Raw genomic sequence first — 16,877 nt, forward strand, 5'->3', positions numbered from 1 at the left:
AGGCTCCCCGTGGAGCAGAGAACCCAATGCAGGGCTCAATTCCAGGACCCTGGGATCATGACCTGAGCGGAAGGCAGAGGCTTTAACCTACTGAGTCACCCAAGCACCCCAAAAGTGACTATTTAAACTTAACTCCCTGCCTGAGCTTGTTCCGTGACAAAATGTAACAGAAAAAAAAAATCCTCGTGGAGCTCTCAACTACAATTTTAAAAGGAATTTCCATCATAGAGATTAAGATTGACAAGTATTTGATCCAATCTGGAAAATCGGAATATAAATTCTGTGTCTGTAATGAACTGGGGTCACCCATACATGGGGAATTGATGAAATGCAGACAAGAAAGCTGCACTTTTCATGTTGTTTCTCTCACTCCTTTTCACGTAGGTCTGGCTGGCATCCCTGCCAGGCTGGGCCTCATGTGGCCTGGGAGCAACGACCTTCCTCTGCCTCCCTTTCATGTTTCGTTCAACACTGGAGAGTGTTGGGTACACAAACTTTGCTCTGACTGTGTGTTGTGGGCTCCTTAAAGAAAACCATTTTAAAACGGCAGATCATTGTGACCACACCACGTTCATGGCCACGAGGTTTCTACTCAGCTTAAAATCTGTGAGCGAGGCCCCTACTTCCATAACAAATATACATCCCTGTTCGCCGTCCTGTGGCAACTCGGGTTCTCTTTTCCTGCCTTCTTCCACTCGGTTTCTGTTTCTTCATTCATTTATTTTTTTAAGATTTAATTTGTTTATTTGACAGAGCGAGAGAGCACACAAGTGGGCAGATTAGCAGGCAGAGGAAGAGGGAGAAGCGGGCTCCCTTGCTGAGCAGGGGGCCTGATGCGGGGCTCGAACCCAGCACCCTGGGATCCTGACCTGAGCCACCTAGGCGCCCCTCTTCATTTGTTTTTTAAGGGCCTGCTCCATGTGTTCCTGTTCGAAAGTTCTGGTGACAGACTCCAGACCTGAGTGACCTTCCTTCTTCAGAATCTTCCCTGCATTTGTTGTCTAGGCACCTGAAGTTGACTCTTAAGTATCTACATTGTTGGCTTCTCTTTCTCAGTATGTTGTTCTTGCCTCCCCAACTCGAGAAGCTTCCTCAGTGCAGAAGTGGTATCTTTCACCTCTTCAGATTCCCCAGAAGCTTGGGACACAAGTCTGTGCATACAGTTGGTGTACCATAAATGTTTGTTGATTGATTGATATTCTCACACATGAACATTTTTAAAGGCCTCATTCTCTTGAATTTTAGGGAGTGATGATAAATATTTGTTAAATGGATAAAGTAAAAAATGGATATGGGTTTTTGTTTATTTTTTGTTCTTCCCCTTCATGGCCAGCCTGTATCTATCTAGCACAGTGCCTGGGTCATATTAGATGCCCAATAAGTATGTGTCAAATGAATTTTCAGCAAAATCAACCTGCATGGTATTAAATGCCATCAGTCTTATGACTCATTTTGTATTTCACTCCTCTCAAATGCTTGAGCATTATAGGACTCGAATTGCCAAATATGTTACATTCTCATTGACTTCAAGTTCAAATCCATTTCATGAACGAAGAGCTTTTAATGGCACTGGGACTTATGTCCCATGAACACAAGGACGCAATGAACCAGTATTGTTTAATAGTAACTGTGTCTAGAATCCAGGTTTTAATGTATATATATATATATATATATATATATATATATATATATAATCTGATTTGTTTAAACTGTCTAAATGGCATTTATTAGCAAGTTCTCATAATGTTGTGTGCTATTGAAAAGAGCGATACCTTTTGTTAAAAAAAATAAATAAACTTGGACAGACACAGCCAGTCACATATGTTGATAAAGTTATGGTCAAAAGAGACACAGGGAACCTGTAGGATTTTTTTTTTCCTGTGACCCTATGTATGAACTGAAGTGTGGGGGGGGTGTCTCTTTTTTTTTTTAATAAGATTTTGCTTATTTGTTTGGCAGATAGAGATCACAAGTAGGCAGAGAGGCAGGCCATGGGGGAAGCAGTCTCCCTGTTGAGCAGAGAGCCCGATGTGGGGCTCGATCCCAGGACCCCGGGATCATGACCTGAGCTGAAGGCAGAGGCTTTAACCCACTGAGCCACCCAGGTGCCCCTGAGGGCGTTCTCTTAATTGCCTTATGAAATGGAATAACTTGGCTTACCTGTTTTTTGTAGAGGTATATTGAATGTATTACCCTAGGAGTAGTATGGGGGAAAACTGCAATGAAGCTTTAAAAAAAAAAAAACCTTAATGGAAGTGTTCTGCACATTGGCAGAAGAGCCTTATTTGTCTGGCCTTTTTTCAGTCAGAAAAGCCCATTTTCCATAGGATGCCTGTGAAGTCATCCGCGGTGGTGAGCACTTCTCCTGAGCCTTGAAGAGTATGTATTGGTAGACCACTAACCAAAACAAGTGGGGGAAAGAGAAATTGAAGCAAAATCGAAAACTTGAAAGCTTTTCAGCCTTGTCAGCTTGCCAACTCAAGCAGTGTGGGGCAGGTGTGTCATATACTCGTGGAGCCAAAATAAATGGTCACGAGAAATTCCAAGCTAATACAGATGTAAGGGGAGCTTAAAATGGAAGGAAAGCAAACATTGTTTTCGTTGTTTATCCAGGAGCTTGATAAATGCTTTGGAAGACATGCCACTTCAGATAGTGCTTTGGGTGCCAAATGCTGTGTGATCTTCAGGACGAGGTGTTGGCAGTGTTTCTGTGTTATGTGCTGGCTTGTGCAGGGAAGGTAAAATTGAGGACGGGACACGAAAAGTGAGGGAAAAATGGCCTTGCAACCAGCTTTGGAACAAGTTACTATTTCCATTAGATCAGTAGAAAGTATTTATTCTTTTGTTTTACCATCAAGGAAACTTCCACGAGAAAAGGTATGAATCCTTCAAAAAGCCGTAATCTCCTTATTCCAAGGAGGCACTTGATAGTGAATCTAGTGTGTATATAATTTCAAAGGAAAAGCATTTATACTTTATGGCTTCTCGAGAATTCTTTTTTTTAAGATTTTATTTATTTATTTATTTATTTGTCGGACGGGGGAGAGGGAGAGAAAGAGAGAGTGAGCACACAAGCAGGCAGAGAGACAGGCAGAGAGAGGGGGGAAGCAGGCTCCCAGCTGAGCAGAGAGCCCGATGTGGGGCTCAATCCCAGGACCCTGAGATCATGACCTGAGCCAAACGCAGCGGTTTAACCATCTGAGCCACCCAGGCGTCTCTTCTCAAGAATGCTTATAGATGAGCTTTAATGAACAGTCAAAAACTAACCCTTATTTTCCAGGAAGAAAATGTAAGCAGTGTTTCTTCGTGGCTCCAAGGGAAATCACCAACCCCACTCCCAGCTCCATTTCCTCACACTGGTTATTGGACAAAAACATGCCAAAGATTAACTTACTCTTTGAAGATATAGACAGAAATCTTTTGGGGGCCCCGTATTTTTAGTCTAAACCCAGGATGAGATCTTGCTGCAACCAAATGAGCAGGAATAGACCATTCCTGATGACAACCGAATGCTCCATATATCAAGAATCCCAGGTCCTGTTTGCGTTTTTCTTTTCCAAATGGGATTTGAAAGCCAGAATTGTGAGAAAATACTCAACTTTACAGGGCCAATTGATTCAAAATTGACAGAGTTGGCCAAAGTTCAGTCAACCTAGACGGAGTTCAACTGACAAAACTTGCCAGCAAGGTAAACAGAAGGGTTAATGTTAAATTCCCATTTACCCTTTGACTTCTCAAAATAGGAATCCTGAGGAATGCTGCATGGCTCCAACTTCCCATGAGAAGACTGAGCCAGCAAAACTAAGTAAGGCGTGATCTCTACCCTCAAAGAATGTACAGTCTAGTAAGGGAGAAAATTTAAGGGTCTATAATGAAGAAGAGTGTTTACGAATGCACTATGTGCCCTAAGACAGACACAGTATTGTGATGTGGTTAAGAGGGGACTCTGGACTCAGGCTGCCTGGGTTTGAAGCATGGTTTGGTCATCTACAGGTTACACAAAGTTGTACAAATTAAATGAATGAATCTTCCTCTACCTCTCTCCTCCCCATCTGTAAAATGAGACAGTAGTACCTCCCTCACCAAGAGGAATCCAGGGTGCAGTACCACCTGGTGTGAGTAATTCTGAGGTCTTCCTTCTGGGGTTGCACGTTGATGCTGTAGTGTTTGAGTGTGCTTAAGAGTGTTCTTAAGTCGTGGGGCTTGATGGCCCATTCATGGTGAATTAGCCTCCGCCACAGTCGGAAGACCTAGCGTCTGCCTCCAACCCTTCATAAACTCTCACAATCATTTCACTTCCTGGTGCCTTAGGTTTCTTCTCTAGTTAAATGAGCATAGGAAGTCCTATGTCAGCAGGGACCCTATCTTGTTCAATATCTAGAACAGCATCTGGCTCATAGTAGCTGCTGGCTTGACATTGGTGCAGCTCAACTCGGGGAAATGAAGATGTTGATACAACAGACGTGAACGTAATTTGGAGAAGGAGTCATGAGTACTGTGCAAAAATGACTGGCTTTCCATGTTTAAGGTTCCCAGACAGAGAAGAGATAAGACATTTCTCTGCCAGGATCTAAGCATGAGATTTGAAAGCACTCGGAGATCTTGCCTCAAGTCTTGGCTCTACCAACCGAAGGCTTTCTAACTGTAGAAACTTTTTAACCTCTTTGGGTTTCATGTCTTCATTGGTATTTTGGGGTGATCACCCATGTTTCAGAGTGTTCTTTAGAGCTCCCAAGATCAAGGAAATAAAACTAGCAAATACCACATAAGTACAAATATACTAAGAAATGGTAGTTCTTCATGCTTTACATTAGAGGATGATCAATCATAAAAAGAAAAATTATATCCCTGTTACTCAAGTGTAAGGTAGTGAAGATAGAGCTGTATTGTCCCCCTGACAAAGTTGACCTTCTTCAAAATACAAGGGAAAATGGCCCGCTCCTTGTCTTGCATACGTAGCCAGACGAGCTGAGCGCCTCGAGAAAACTACTCCCCCTGTAGCTGCTATGCCTCGCTGCTTCTGCACCAGCTCCAAAACCTGTTCCAAGTCTGCAGGAAGACATGCGCTGGCTAGGACTGTTTCGGAAGAATTGGCCAGGGTCCCATCAGAGGTTGCAGGCCAATTTCAAAAAAAAGAAAGAAAATTCTTTCTCCCATTGCTCCATCTTACATAAAGTACATGGCCAGAGTCCAGGTCTGATTTGCATTATTCTTTTCCAAAAATTCAAAATTCAAATTTATTATGTATTGCCTGTTTCTATATTTGATGGGTTTCTGTAGAAAAATCTTTTTCCGGACCCTCACTGTTTATGTTCTTAGCGAATTTTACATATATATACACATATATATAAAATATATTATATGATATATATGTTATATATATTACATACATATATATTCCTTTTTGGTTGTTTTTCATTCACATGTATTCAGACAGCCTATATAATTTAGTTGCAGGACTAAATTTGAATATATCTTTAAATATAAACTTACAAACTTGCAGAATGTTCTCTTTTAGAGTGTTTTCCATACTACACTAAGTCAACTACCATATGGAAACTAATTTGCGCTTGAAAGTCCACTTAGGAACACTACGTAGAATTTGTGTCTAGGGAGAATCCAAAAAGAAAGCTTGGGGTAGCCAGTCCTATCACTCGTGAGGCTTTTTTTGGGGGGAGGGGGATGCAGTGTTTCCTTAGACTTTTTTTAATGTATGTAATTCACATACTATCCAATTCACCCATTTAAAGTGTACCATTTAGGGAACGGGTTTTAGTGTATTAAAAAATTGTGCACCTATCACCACTATCTAATTCCAGAATATTTTCATCACTCCCCAAGGAGACCCTGGACCCATGAAGCAGTTACTTCACGTCCTCCTCTCCCCAGAGTCCTCACAACCACTCATTTGCTTTCTGACTCTGTGGATATTTCATCTAAATGGACACATACTATGTGGCCTTGGTGACTGGCTTCTTCCACTGAAGCGTAGTGTTTTCAAGGTTCATCAGTGTTGCAGCACATAGTAGTACTTTGTTCCTTTTAATGATGGATTCACTTTGCAGGTATCATTACCTCTTGCATATTCATTCATCTATCCATGGACACTTGGGTTCCGATTTCTCCAAGTTTTCTGGTTCTCACCGTAGCCACCCCAAAGCCGGCAAAGCGGTATCTGACTGTGGTTTTCATTTATATTTCCCCATCTGGCTATTTAAAACTTATATGGTAAATATTTTCCTAGAGGTCATTTGCCTAACAACCTTAACCCTCTAGGACATGAGCCTGTATGGAGCATATTGCAAAAGGTCCCCAAACCAGAAAACCTTGTACTTTGCCCGCCCCCACCCCGAGGCCCATCATTCAGTGAGTAACTCTTATTCAACATTCACGATTGGCTCTTATGTTTTCCAGAAGGGAGATGGACACCTAGGGCAGGTGCTGTGCCAGGAAGACAAGTGACAGTAGAAGTGGCCGTTAACGATCTACCACCAAAGGAGGGAAACTAATACTTTTCTATGACGTTTATGACCCCAAGTCTTCCACTAGAGGTCAAATGATATTCAGTATTTTGTAAGAAGGCAAAGCGAACTATAATACATTTTAGAAAGGGTTCCATGAAGGATGACTCAGAGAAATATGTATTTTCCCTTGGATGGATAAGCTTGACTGAATTTTCTAGATATTTAATTTCCCGATGATATTAGGTAGTATTGAGTTTCATCCTGACTGCAGAAAGACAAATGGAAGATTCAGATTCTGTAGAGTTGTAAAAGATCCTATTCAGAAATTTAAATGAAATGGGGCACCTGGGTGGCTCAGATGGTTCGGTGTCTGTCTGCCTTCTGCTCAGGTCATGATCTCCCGGTTCTGCGATCAAGCCCCACGTCAGGCTCCCAGCTCACTGGGGAGTCTGCTTCTCCTTCTCTCTGCCTCTCCCCCTGTGTTCTCTCTCTGTCTCAAATGAACAGCTAAATCTTCAAAAAAAATTTTAAAGAAATGGTTCTAAGAACTTGACTTCTACTTTTTTGATGACATTGACCACCGGTTGATTTGACTGATACTCAGAGCTTACTTTTATTTTAGAAAATTCCTGTTATTTCGGTACAGGTTGTGGCATGGTGCCAATAAATTAACCTTCTATCCATTCTCTCAGCTGAGTCGCTAAAGATTATTGCCGGTTGATGCTGGGTTAAACTGCAAACCTTAAAGCTGCCTAGTATTTAATGTATAACTGAAGACTGCTTTCTGTCTCGCTTACTTGTATATGCTAAAACTTCCTCCTGTGTTAAGTTGCGGTATCCCTCTACAGAGACTAGGAACTAATGGGGCATACACAGAAAAAAAAAAAAAAAAAAAAACCAGGGGCATCTGGGTGGCACACTCTGTTAAGTGTCTGCCTTCAGTTCAGGTCATGATCTTGGGGTCCTGGGATCGAGTCCCGAGTCGGGCTCCCTGTGAAGCAGGGATTCTGTTTCTCCCTCTCCTTCCTGCTCATACTCTTCTCTCACTATCCCTCTCTCAAATAAATAAAATATTTAACCCACTGAGCCAGCCAGGCACCCCTAAATAAAATACTAGGAAAAAAAAAAAAAACCCTAGCATCTTCTCAGAGAATTTTTTTTTTCTTTATCTGAAGCCCATTTTACATCCTCTCCCCCACCTCATCCGAGGTCGGAGTCTGGCGAGTTACCTCCTGACCATTTGCTGTGATCCTCAACGACTACATTTCAAAATGTAAGAGCAACTTACATTTTCTCAGCAATTCCTGTGCTGGATTTTGAGAGCAGATCAGCAAGCCTTCGATCAGACCATAGCGAAGCCAGGTTAATGACAGGTCTTCTCTAGCCTCTAGAAACTGAGGGGCTGTTCTGTCCTGCTCTGGCATTTCCTGTGCGGTGAACCCCCAAATGAATTTCTGTCCCCAAACAAAATGAAAACATCTTTTCTCCTTTTTAATTGGGCTTGTATTTCTTTCTCTTTTTAAAGATTTGTTTACTTATTTGAGAGAGAGAGAGAGAGAGAACATGTGAGCCAACAAGCAAGGGGAGGGGCAGAGGGAGAGAGAGAACCCTTGAGCAGACCCCACTGCTGAGCGCAGAGACCCACACAGGGCTGGAGGCGGGGCTCCCTCCCAGGACCCTCAGACCATCACCTGAGCTGATACCAAGAGTCCGCCGCTTAGCCAACTGAGCCTCCCAGGTGCCCCAACTGGGCTTGTATTTCAACAGTAAATTTATGTGGCTGCCTCCTTTTACTCTACACTGGGAAGTGCTCTTTTTATTCACAAGGGTTGGCTGTACTGTTTTGCACTGTCAATATCTAGACGCTTCCTGTTTTAAACAGGATAGGGTACTTCGTTTCCAAATCTGGAGTTTAAAACTGAAATATTGCATTCTATTAGCTAATTTTATTTTTTTTTTCTTGCAGGTTTCTGAAAAGTGCCTTTTCTGAACGCTGCTGCTTCGATTCCCCTCTAGAGCTGTTTGCTTATAAACCCCTCTCCCTCCCCAGCCCCCAAACTTGGTTTGCTCGTAGTTCAGTCTCAACAACTTGTCCATTCTCTTTTCCCTTTGATTCCCAGTTTCCCTAGTCATTTTCCCTCCTCCTGACTTCGCGGCACAAATTGAAGGGCAACCAGCAGTGTACGCTTTTTGCAAGAATAATTGAAAACATCAGCTAAAGAGCACAGAATTCTTTTGAAAGCCTGCCAGTTATTATTGGAAGTAACTTTGGCAGAGGAACAAATTAAACACTCAATATCTTAACCTTTCTGGTTGCCTTCTTAGGAGTTGGTCTCCCGTTTAATTTTTAGCTGTTCTGATACAATTTTTATTTTGCGATTGGCTTTTTGTTTGATCAGACCAAATTTTGGCTGGGACGAAAACCTAAGTGCTAACAAAGAAGCATTTCAGCAAAGCAACCTCATCGCTTCGCATCTAGCTTGAATTCACTTTTAACCTTTTAACAGCACTGAAACTGTCCTAAAGAGGGTGCACTTGATTCTAACTTCGCTTTCAATATGACGGCGGTCAATGTCACCCTGGTTCGAGACACCCAGTGGCTGACTTTAGAAGTCTGCAGAGAATTTCAGAGAGGAACCTGCTCTCGAGCCGATGCAGACTGCAAGTTCGCCCATCCGCCGAGAGTCTGCCATGTGGAAAATGGTCGAGTGGTGGCGTGTTTTGATTCCTTAAAGGTGAGTCCCATCTACACACATATGCTTCGTTTAAATTTGTTGATGTCTGGGTGTTTTGAAATATGATGTGCCTTGACGTTAGTAATAGCACAGAAGTGGTAAGTTTTGTTTGTTTGTTTGTTTTAAGACAGGATATAGACTCTGTGCTTGTAGAACTATGCCAGACTATAGCTCATCTCATCTCCTCAAAGTCCGCTGATTAAGATAGACTTGAAGGAAAAAAAAAATGAAAGAATTTTTGTAGGAATGAGAAATTGCAGCCTCGCCATACTTTACTTTTTTGTATAGGATCTAAATGTTGAATATAGTGATCATAGTTCTTGTAGAGCCTAAAGAAGCCATTTACTGAATTATAGCCCTATTAAGTATGTTATCAAAATAAAACTTGGCAGGGACCAAGCAGCTTTCAGAGGACAAGTGAAGTCAAACTCAAAGAGTATAAGGTGAAAATCTCACCATCCAGGAGGAGAATGGCCTTTAAGGTTTATTTTAGTAATCTCTACACCCAATGCAGGGCTCGAACTTACAACCCTGAGATCAAGAGTCACACAGTCTACTGAATGAGCCAGCCAAGGGCCCCCAGAATACTTAACGTGAACATGGGTACCAAACTAGGTTCACTTAATTTTCTTCCTGAATAGATTAACTAATTTCAGATTTCTGAGTACTTTTATAAGGCAAGTCTCACTGCCAAGGTCATCAAACCCAAATATTATGTACTAGACTATAACCAAAATACGAGGGCAAATGAGATATTATGTAGAATAGAACATATGTGATTGCAGAACAAGAAAATGCACTAACTTTCATGTTTTATTCATAGTTATCTTTAAATTAAGGATAAAGATGTATAAATTAAAGCATAGAAGTAAGAAAAATGGTAATTGATTCCTAGTTTAATAAGATTTGCTACGATGCATTTGAGAATTTTTTTTCAAAATACGTGAAAGTGAATTAAGCCTAATAAGAACCTGTTTAATTTCTTGATATTGTTTTAGCCTCATCATGACCAATTTTACCTCATTAACATTTTTATTTATGGCTGCATTGGCTGACAGAGATGTATTCCTTTATGTGATCATTTCTTCAGAAAACATTTCATCAAATGACATTCTCCATAGCTAGTTAATTTAACTTATTTTGTGGTTACGACTTTTCATTTGGGATCCTCCCAAGTTAAGAATGGAAACTTGTTATTGTAAAAAAACAGTAGTTTTTGCCATTGAGAATGTCTGAATTGCCCTTATTTGCAGAAGATATGATTGTAGGGCTTATTCTCTACATCTCACTATCATTCGGGTTTCATCTGTAATTATTTTGTGTATTATGGAAATCTCCTGCTGCATTACCTGGCAATGCCTTGAAGCAGAAAAAGGCACTGGGCTAGTTGGGGTGGGGGAAACAAGAGATAAGAGATGTCTTTCATTCAGTCCAACGATCCCAAGGGTCTGGGATAGCACGAGGCAGTGTACATATGTTGTTTCAGGACATCTGGGGGACAGTCCCAGCCTTGCTACTGTGTCTGGCCTTAGCTACTTTTTCTGATAAGGCTTACGTTCCTTTATCTCTACCTACTTTCCAGGATTATTATGGAGATACCATGGGGAGGAGTATCTTCAAAACAGCTCTATTTAGTTAGGGTTTTTTTGCTGAACTCTACAAACTCATGTTCCAAATGGACATACCCAAATCCAGTTGCCATGAGTGTTCTCATATTAGTTCTTCAAGCTAAGTGTCACTGTTTTATAGTTTACTCTTGGTTGTTTTTTTTTTTAAGATTTTATTTATTTATTTGACCGAGAAAGAAACAGCTAGAGAAGGAACACAAGCAGGGGGAGTGGGAGAGGGAGAAACAGGCTTCCCATTGAGCAAGGAGCCCGATGCTGCTTCGGGGCTCCATCCCTGGACCCTGGGATCATGACCTGAGCCAATAGCAGTTGCCTAATGACTGAGCCACACAGGCGCCCCTATAGTTTACTCTTTGATGGAGAGTTCCTTGCAGGCTTTGTAAATTCTTTCTTTGCAGACATCCGGTGAAAGCAGATAGGCGATCCTCCCAATCAGTGGTATATTTTAGGTCACTTCTTGTACTTAAAGTGCCATAAAGGAAACATTTTGAAGAAAAACAAAGGAATTGTTAACAAAACACATGCGGCACTACCACTTTGAAGGCTGTAAAATGTTTAATTCAGAGACTACATAGATAATGGCAATGAATATTAATAAGCCACTTAATTATTTAAATATACTGTCTACTCACTGCATCCAGTGTTTTTAAAATAATTTTTGCATTATGTTGATATCTTGATGACCAGTCATACAGGATAAAGACAATTTATATAATCCTCACATTTTCAAATTTTAATGAAAACTTGAATATTTCAAATACACAAAGCCTTTCAAACAATTAATTAATTTGCCAGTTAGACAGCACATTCATCCCAGTTCCATGTCTGCCCAAAAGCTTTGTGGTTCTCTGCTTTAATATTATTCCTTATCCACAATATGCATGAATGCCATACTAAGTTGAGGGTAATTGACCTGTGTGGATTGTAGGAGGACCCTGTCTAAAATACACAAATAACATACCTCAATGTTTATTGCAGTATTTGCTACTCTCCTTGAGGTTGTATCATTGAAACACCTTTGAAATCCATCTGTGCACTCTTTCTATTTCCGTGAGTGGTTAAATAATTGAAGCAATCATTTGATGAGTTTTGGGCTGCTGCTTTTGGTGTTCCATGTTTTGTTTTTCTGAAGATTCCATTAGCACAGGGTACGTTACCAGATGATGATGGTTCTTTGCCTTCATAATAGGCACAATACACACAGTGTTCTATACTCACCTTGTAATGAGGAATTGTTGTAAAAATAAGGAGGGCGAGCTTGATGGCTAATCGTGCATTGTGCTGAAGTGAATGTTGTGTGTTCACTGACGAAGGCTGCACCATCTTCAGATAGAGCTCTAGACAGTGCGGCCCGCAGACTGATTTCCAGCTACATAAAAGGGTCTCATGCTGATAAGCAGCTGTTTTTTACTCAATTGCTTAGCCTGCTTGGCATGTTTATTTAAAAATCCTCTCCAAAATATTGCTTAACCTGTTCTTTGCCAATTTCTCAATATGACAGTTTGCCACTGACATATCCTGATACTTTCAGGGCACGTCCCTTACCTTTAACAAAAGATCGTCCCTAAAAATACCACACTAGAATCTTTGTGATCCTTTCCGTAGCCAAGATTGTTATTGTCATATATTCTGCTTCGACGATGTCATGATGTCTTGCTCTGTCCCCTCCGTACTTGAAGCAGGGTGACATCAGCCACGTGTTATCCAGGAAGGATGTAAATGCTGTGATCATTTCATTATGGCGTATCGACGTCCATTACATCTGCCCCCTCTACTCCCCACGCTGAGTAGTTTTGTAACAAAAATTTCCTGGCAAAGGTCTTGGCAGTGGACATTGTCGGAGGACAGCCATGTCAACCCAACTACATTCCTAAAAGATGGAAACTGGGTCCAGAATGCACATAAACTAGCTCCACGTGATGTCTTCAAACATCACACATGATCACAAGCGTAATCACATTTTGACAAGTGGAACCTGTCGTGTCAGCGCACGGATGTGAATCCACTCTTGTAGGTCAGATTGTCCTGAGTCACCTGTATATTCTGTACTATGTCTCACTAGTCACAGTCATTGCCAGTTTAAAATTTGACTGAATATTTATGTCATCCCTGTTTGCTAAGGGAAAACTTGCTGGGAGCAGAAGACCTAGCAACCTAATCCCAAGGGTCACTGGATTATGCAAGACTCAGAACCATTTCTAAGCTTTATCAGAGAGGTCCGCTTGCACTATAAAGATACATAAATAGCACCTGTCATCCTCAGATTCCAGGAAAATCATATTTTACCTGACGATCTCTATCTTCAGGAATACTGACTTTGAAAAGGAAATATCTTTGGTAAAAGTCAGTGCCATTTTGGACATTTCAAAACCTTTTTTTTTTTTTTTAAGAAAAATGGAATTACAATTAGAACCAAAACAAATACACATTGATAGCTCAACCTAACTTTTTAAATATTTTATTTTGGAAAAATTTGAGGCTTACAGAAAAGTTGCAAAAGTAGTACAAGGATTGGGGCACCTGGGTGTCTCAGTGGTTAGGCAGCTGACTTTTGATTTCATATCCGGGTCCTGGGATTGAGTTCCCCACTGGGCTCCAGGCTCAGTAGGGAGTCTGCTTGAGATTCTCTCGTTCTTCCTCTGTCCCTCCCCCGCTCACTCACTCTCTCCCTAAAATAAATAAATCTAAAATAAAATAAGATAAGATAAGATAAAATAAAATAAAATCTTTAAAAATAGTACAAGGAGTTCCTGCATACCCTTCATCCAGCTTCCGGTAATGTCAACGACTTATCTTACGTAGCCCAGTTATCAAAACCAGGAAATTAACTCTAGTACAATATTATTAACTAAACTAGAGACCTTATTTGAATTTAACCAATTTTCCCCCAATGTCCTTTCTCCATTCCAGGATCCAATCCAGGATCCCACGTTGTACTTACTTGTCCTATCCCCTTAGACCCCTCCAATATGTGACAGTTCCTCAGTCTTTCCTTTTCTTTCCTGACCTTGACACTTTGGATATGTACCGGTCAGTTATTTTGTAGAACGCCTCTCAATTTGGGTTTGTCAAATGCTTTCTTATAATTGGATTAGGGTTGTGCATTTTTGGCAAAAAAAAAAAAAAAGGCACAGGAAAGATGTGCATGATATCTAAGAGTACCTGATGTTGGTGTATCTTATCACTTGTTATATTAACCTTAATCACTTTGATTGAGATGGTGTCTTCTGGGTTTCTCTGCTGTAAAGTGATCGGTTTTCCTTTTGTGAAAATTGATAAATATCTTCCTCATTTATTCATCATCTCCTACAATATGCCATTGATTTTAAGGGGCATCCTAATACCTAAGCTGTTAAAATGTAAACGAGTGTCTGTCTTAAAAGTGATTACGGTCAGTCAAGAAGGGGAGGGAAGAGAAAATAGACCAAGAGCATGACAGGAAGGAAGGAGTGATGGGCCCCCAGAATGGCAGAACCCTGGAGGATGAGAAGCCCCAGAAGTTTGGGGATGTGTGTGTCCCCATCATGTGCTTCTGCGGGGTGGAACTTGTGTGGAATAAAATCAGTGCTCCTGGCCCCCATACCTTGGGATCCTCTTACATTGGGAAGCAGGTGTTCTGCCTTTGTTTCCAAGATAATATTTCCCCCGATTGTAAAAGTTATCCATCTCTATGAAGAGAAAGGAAAAGACAAAAAGCAATCTTAAAAATCATATGCAAGATGATAAGAATAAAATGTAATGAAAGGTAGGTAAAGTGTAAGCATCATCCCTGCTGTGCCAATATCACCACTAACGTTTCTGTGTGTTTCCGTCCTTTATATGACTGTCCATTTGTATCATAAACCTTGCCTTACCTCCTGTGTCCTCACAGACCTATCTCCCTCCCCCCCCCCCCCCCACCCTGGACAGCCAGCCTCTCCCTCCATTTACACTTCCTGTTAGTCTCATGTTCCTCCCAGGGTACAAAAAAAGGAAAAGAAAGAAAAGAAAAGAAAAAAAGAACAGAGAAGAAAAGGGAAGGGAAGAAAAAACGAAAGAAAGAAAACAAAATCTAGATACTGCCCGATCTCTCATTCAGAGACTTTTAAAAAATATGCGTTTGTGGCAATTTTTCTGGTTAGAAAATAAAAATATCATTTCTAGAAAACTATAATAGAGAGACAAAGATTTTAAAAAGACCCAATCTGTAAGTCTGTTACCTGACCAACATTTTCAATACATATGTCCTTTCAAAATTTCATTTAATGACAACTGTTTCCTCAAAAAAAAAAAAAAAAAAAAGGTTTCAGTCATTCCATGGAATTCCAAAAGCTTTTCCTACTCGTGCAAGAATAGTATTTTAGAAACAGACTTAATGTAAAAGATTCTATTTTTCAAATAATATGCAGCCATCAGAAATTGTTTGTGAGGACTATGCAATCATAATAATAAATTTTATCTTCTAATGAATGCCTATGATATTCCAGAAACTTCACACATGCTGACTGTAATCCTCACCACAACCCAGTATAAGCTTTACCACTGGATGGGCCAGGTTTTGCCAGCTGTGTGGTCTTGAATAAGTACCCAACCTCCCTGTCCCTACCTTGCCTCATTTGTAGGTGAGCACTTTTATAATCTGGGTGGTGGGCAAGACCTTCTAAGCGTATTATCAGAGGCAGAGGTGATCAAAGCAAAGGATTATTAGAACTGAATACATAATGCAAATCATGGCTGAGAGACAGAAAACACCAAAAAGCTAGAAGATAAGCAATAATTAGGGAGAAATTTTTAACTAATTTGACAGATTAAAAAGGTCTTTAATATCCAACGAGCTTTACAGTAAAAAAAATAAAATAAAATAAAATGATTTTTCCCGGAAAAGTGGGTAAAGGATAGAAATAGTCAAGACAGTCTCATGTGGCCAAGTTTATGCCTGAGGACATTTTGAGGAGCCCTCCTGGCACGGCTGCCCTGACAGCTGACACCGCCACCGGTTTCCACTGCTCCCTCTCTCCCCAACTCCGGTCCAGAGAACTCTCACCCTGTAATCTAATTCTTTCTGCATTATTTATGTGTTCTTCAACAAAACTGTTACTTCTAATAAAAAAAAATATTTTTAGAGAGAGCTAACCTCCCAGGGGAAATTAAAATCATCTTTATAAGAGAAGTTTCATGATATTAAATATAGTGTTTGCATACTCAAATCCCGAGAAAAAAGTTGAGAATTTCATTGAGCATTTCCTCTACATTCTGGCATTCTGGAGCTGAGAATAAGGAATCTTACATGTTCCAAATACCTTCCTTCTTCCCCTCCACTCAGTGTCCATACATAGATAGATAGGTAGACAGATGGATGCGATTTATTCATCCGTTCACTGGACAGGTACTTCAGGAGCACCTGTTGGGTTGCAGGCGTTGTGCTAAGCAGAGGAATCCAGCAGTGAACTTCAAACAGTCCCTGCCCCATGAAGCCGACCGTCTAGTTGGGGGAGGGGCAAACAAAAAGGAAGTCGGTATGCGGGTGAATGACATCTTCCGGTATGAAGAAGGCAAGGACAGAGAATGCCAGGGGCTGCTGTTGTATGTAGAGTGGTCAGGTGGTGGTATTTGAGGAGAGGCACGAAGGAGGTGAGTGGGCGAGTTATGAGGATTTCTGAGAACATTCCAGGCAAAGAGAACAGCCATAGCAAAGACCCCAAAGCAAGAGTGAGCCTGGTGTGTGTGTGATGAATCTTGAGATCATCAGCTATCAGGAGGGCTGGAGCAGAGGGGTGGAGGGGGAGAGGTAAGCGGGAGTGAGCAGATCAGGTGAGGCTGTGTCTATCATGGGCAAGACTCAGAGCGTGTCCCGGATGAGGAAGGACCCTGGAAGCCTGTCCCAGGCGTCACTGGACTCTCCTGATGTAGATCTTTTTCCTGCTGCTTCTCCTCTGTATTTTCTGGTGTAATAAATCTTAGCCAGCGAGTCTTAGAAGTCCTCTCTGGTGAATCGCCAAGCAAAGCTCTTCTATACATTGTTCTTTTTCATACATTATTTACTTGATGATTTTTTTCTTTTACTTTTGACG

At 41.0% G+C, this 16,877-nt stretch overlaps 1 protein-coding gene across 2 annotated transcripts in view; it reads left to right on the forward strand.

Moving 5' to 3' along the window:
- The first annotated feature begins 8,849 nt into the window (after positions 1–8,849).
- MBNL3 (muscleblind like splicing regulator 3) overlaps positions 8,850–16,877 on the forward strand; it is a 65,881-nt gene continuing 57,853 nt past the window's right edge. For both annotated transcript variants that reach the window (XM_059384657.1, XM_059384658.1), the window contains exon 1: positions 8,850–9,199. In XM_059384657.1, coding sequence (XP_059240640.1) covers positions 9,023–9,199 — 177 coding nt within the window. In that variant the 5' untranslated portion in view covers positions 8,850–9,022. The remainder of the gene's footprint in view (positions 9,200–16,877) is intronic.

This window comes from Mustela nigripes, chromosome X (assembly GCF_022355385.1).
Source record: "Mustela nigripes isolate SB6536 chromosome X, MUSNIG.SB6536, whole genome shotgun sequence".
NCBI lineage: Eukaryota > Metazoa > Chordata > Mammalia > Carnivora > Mustelidae > Mustela > Mustela nigripes.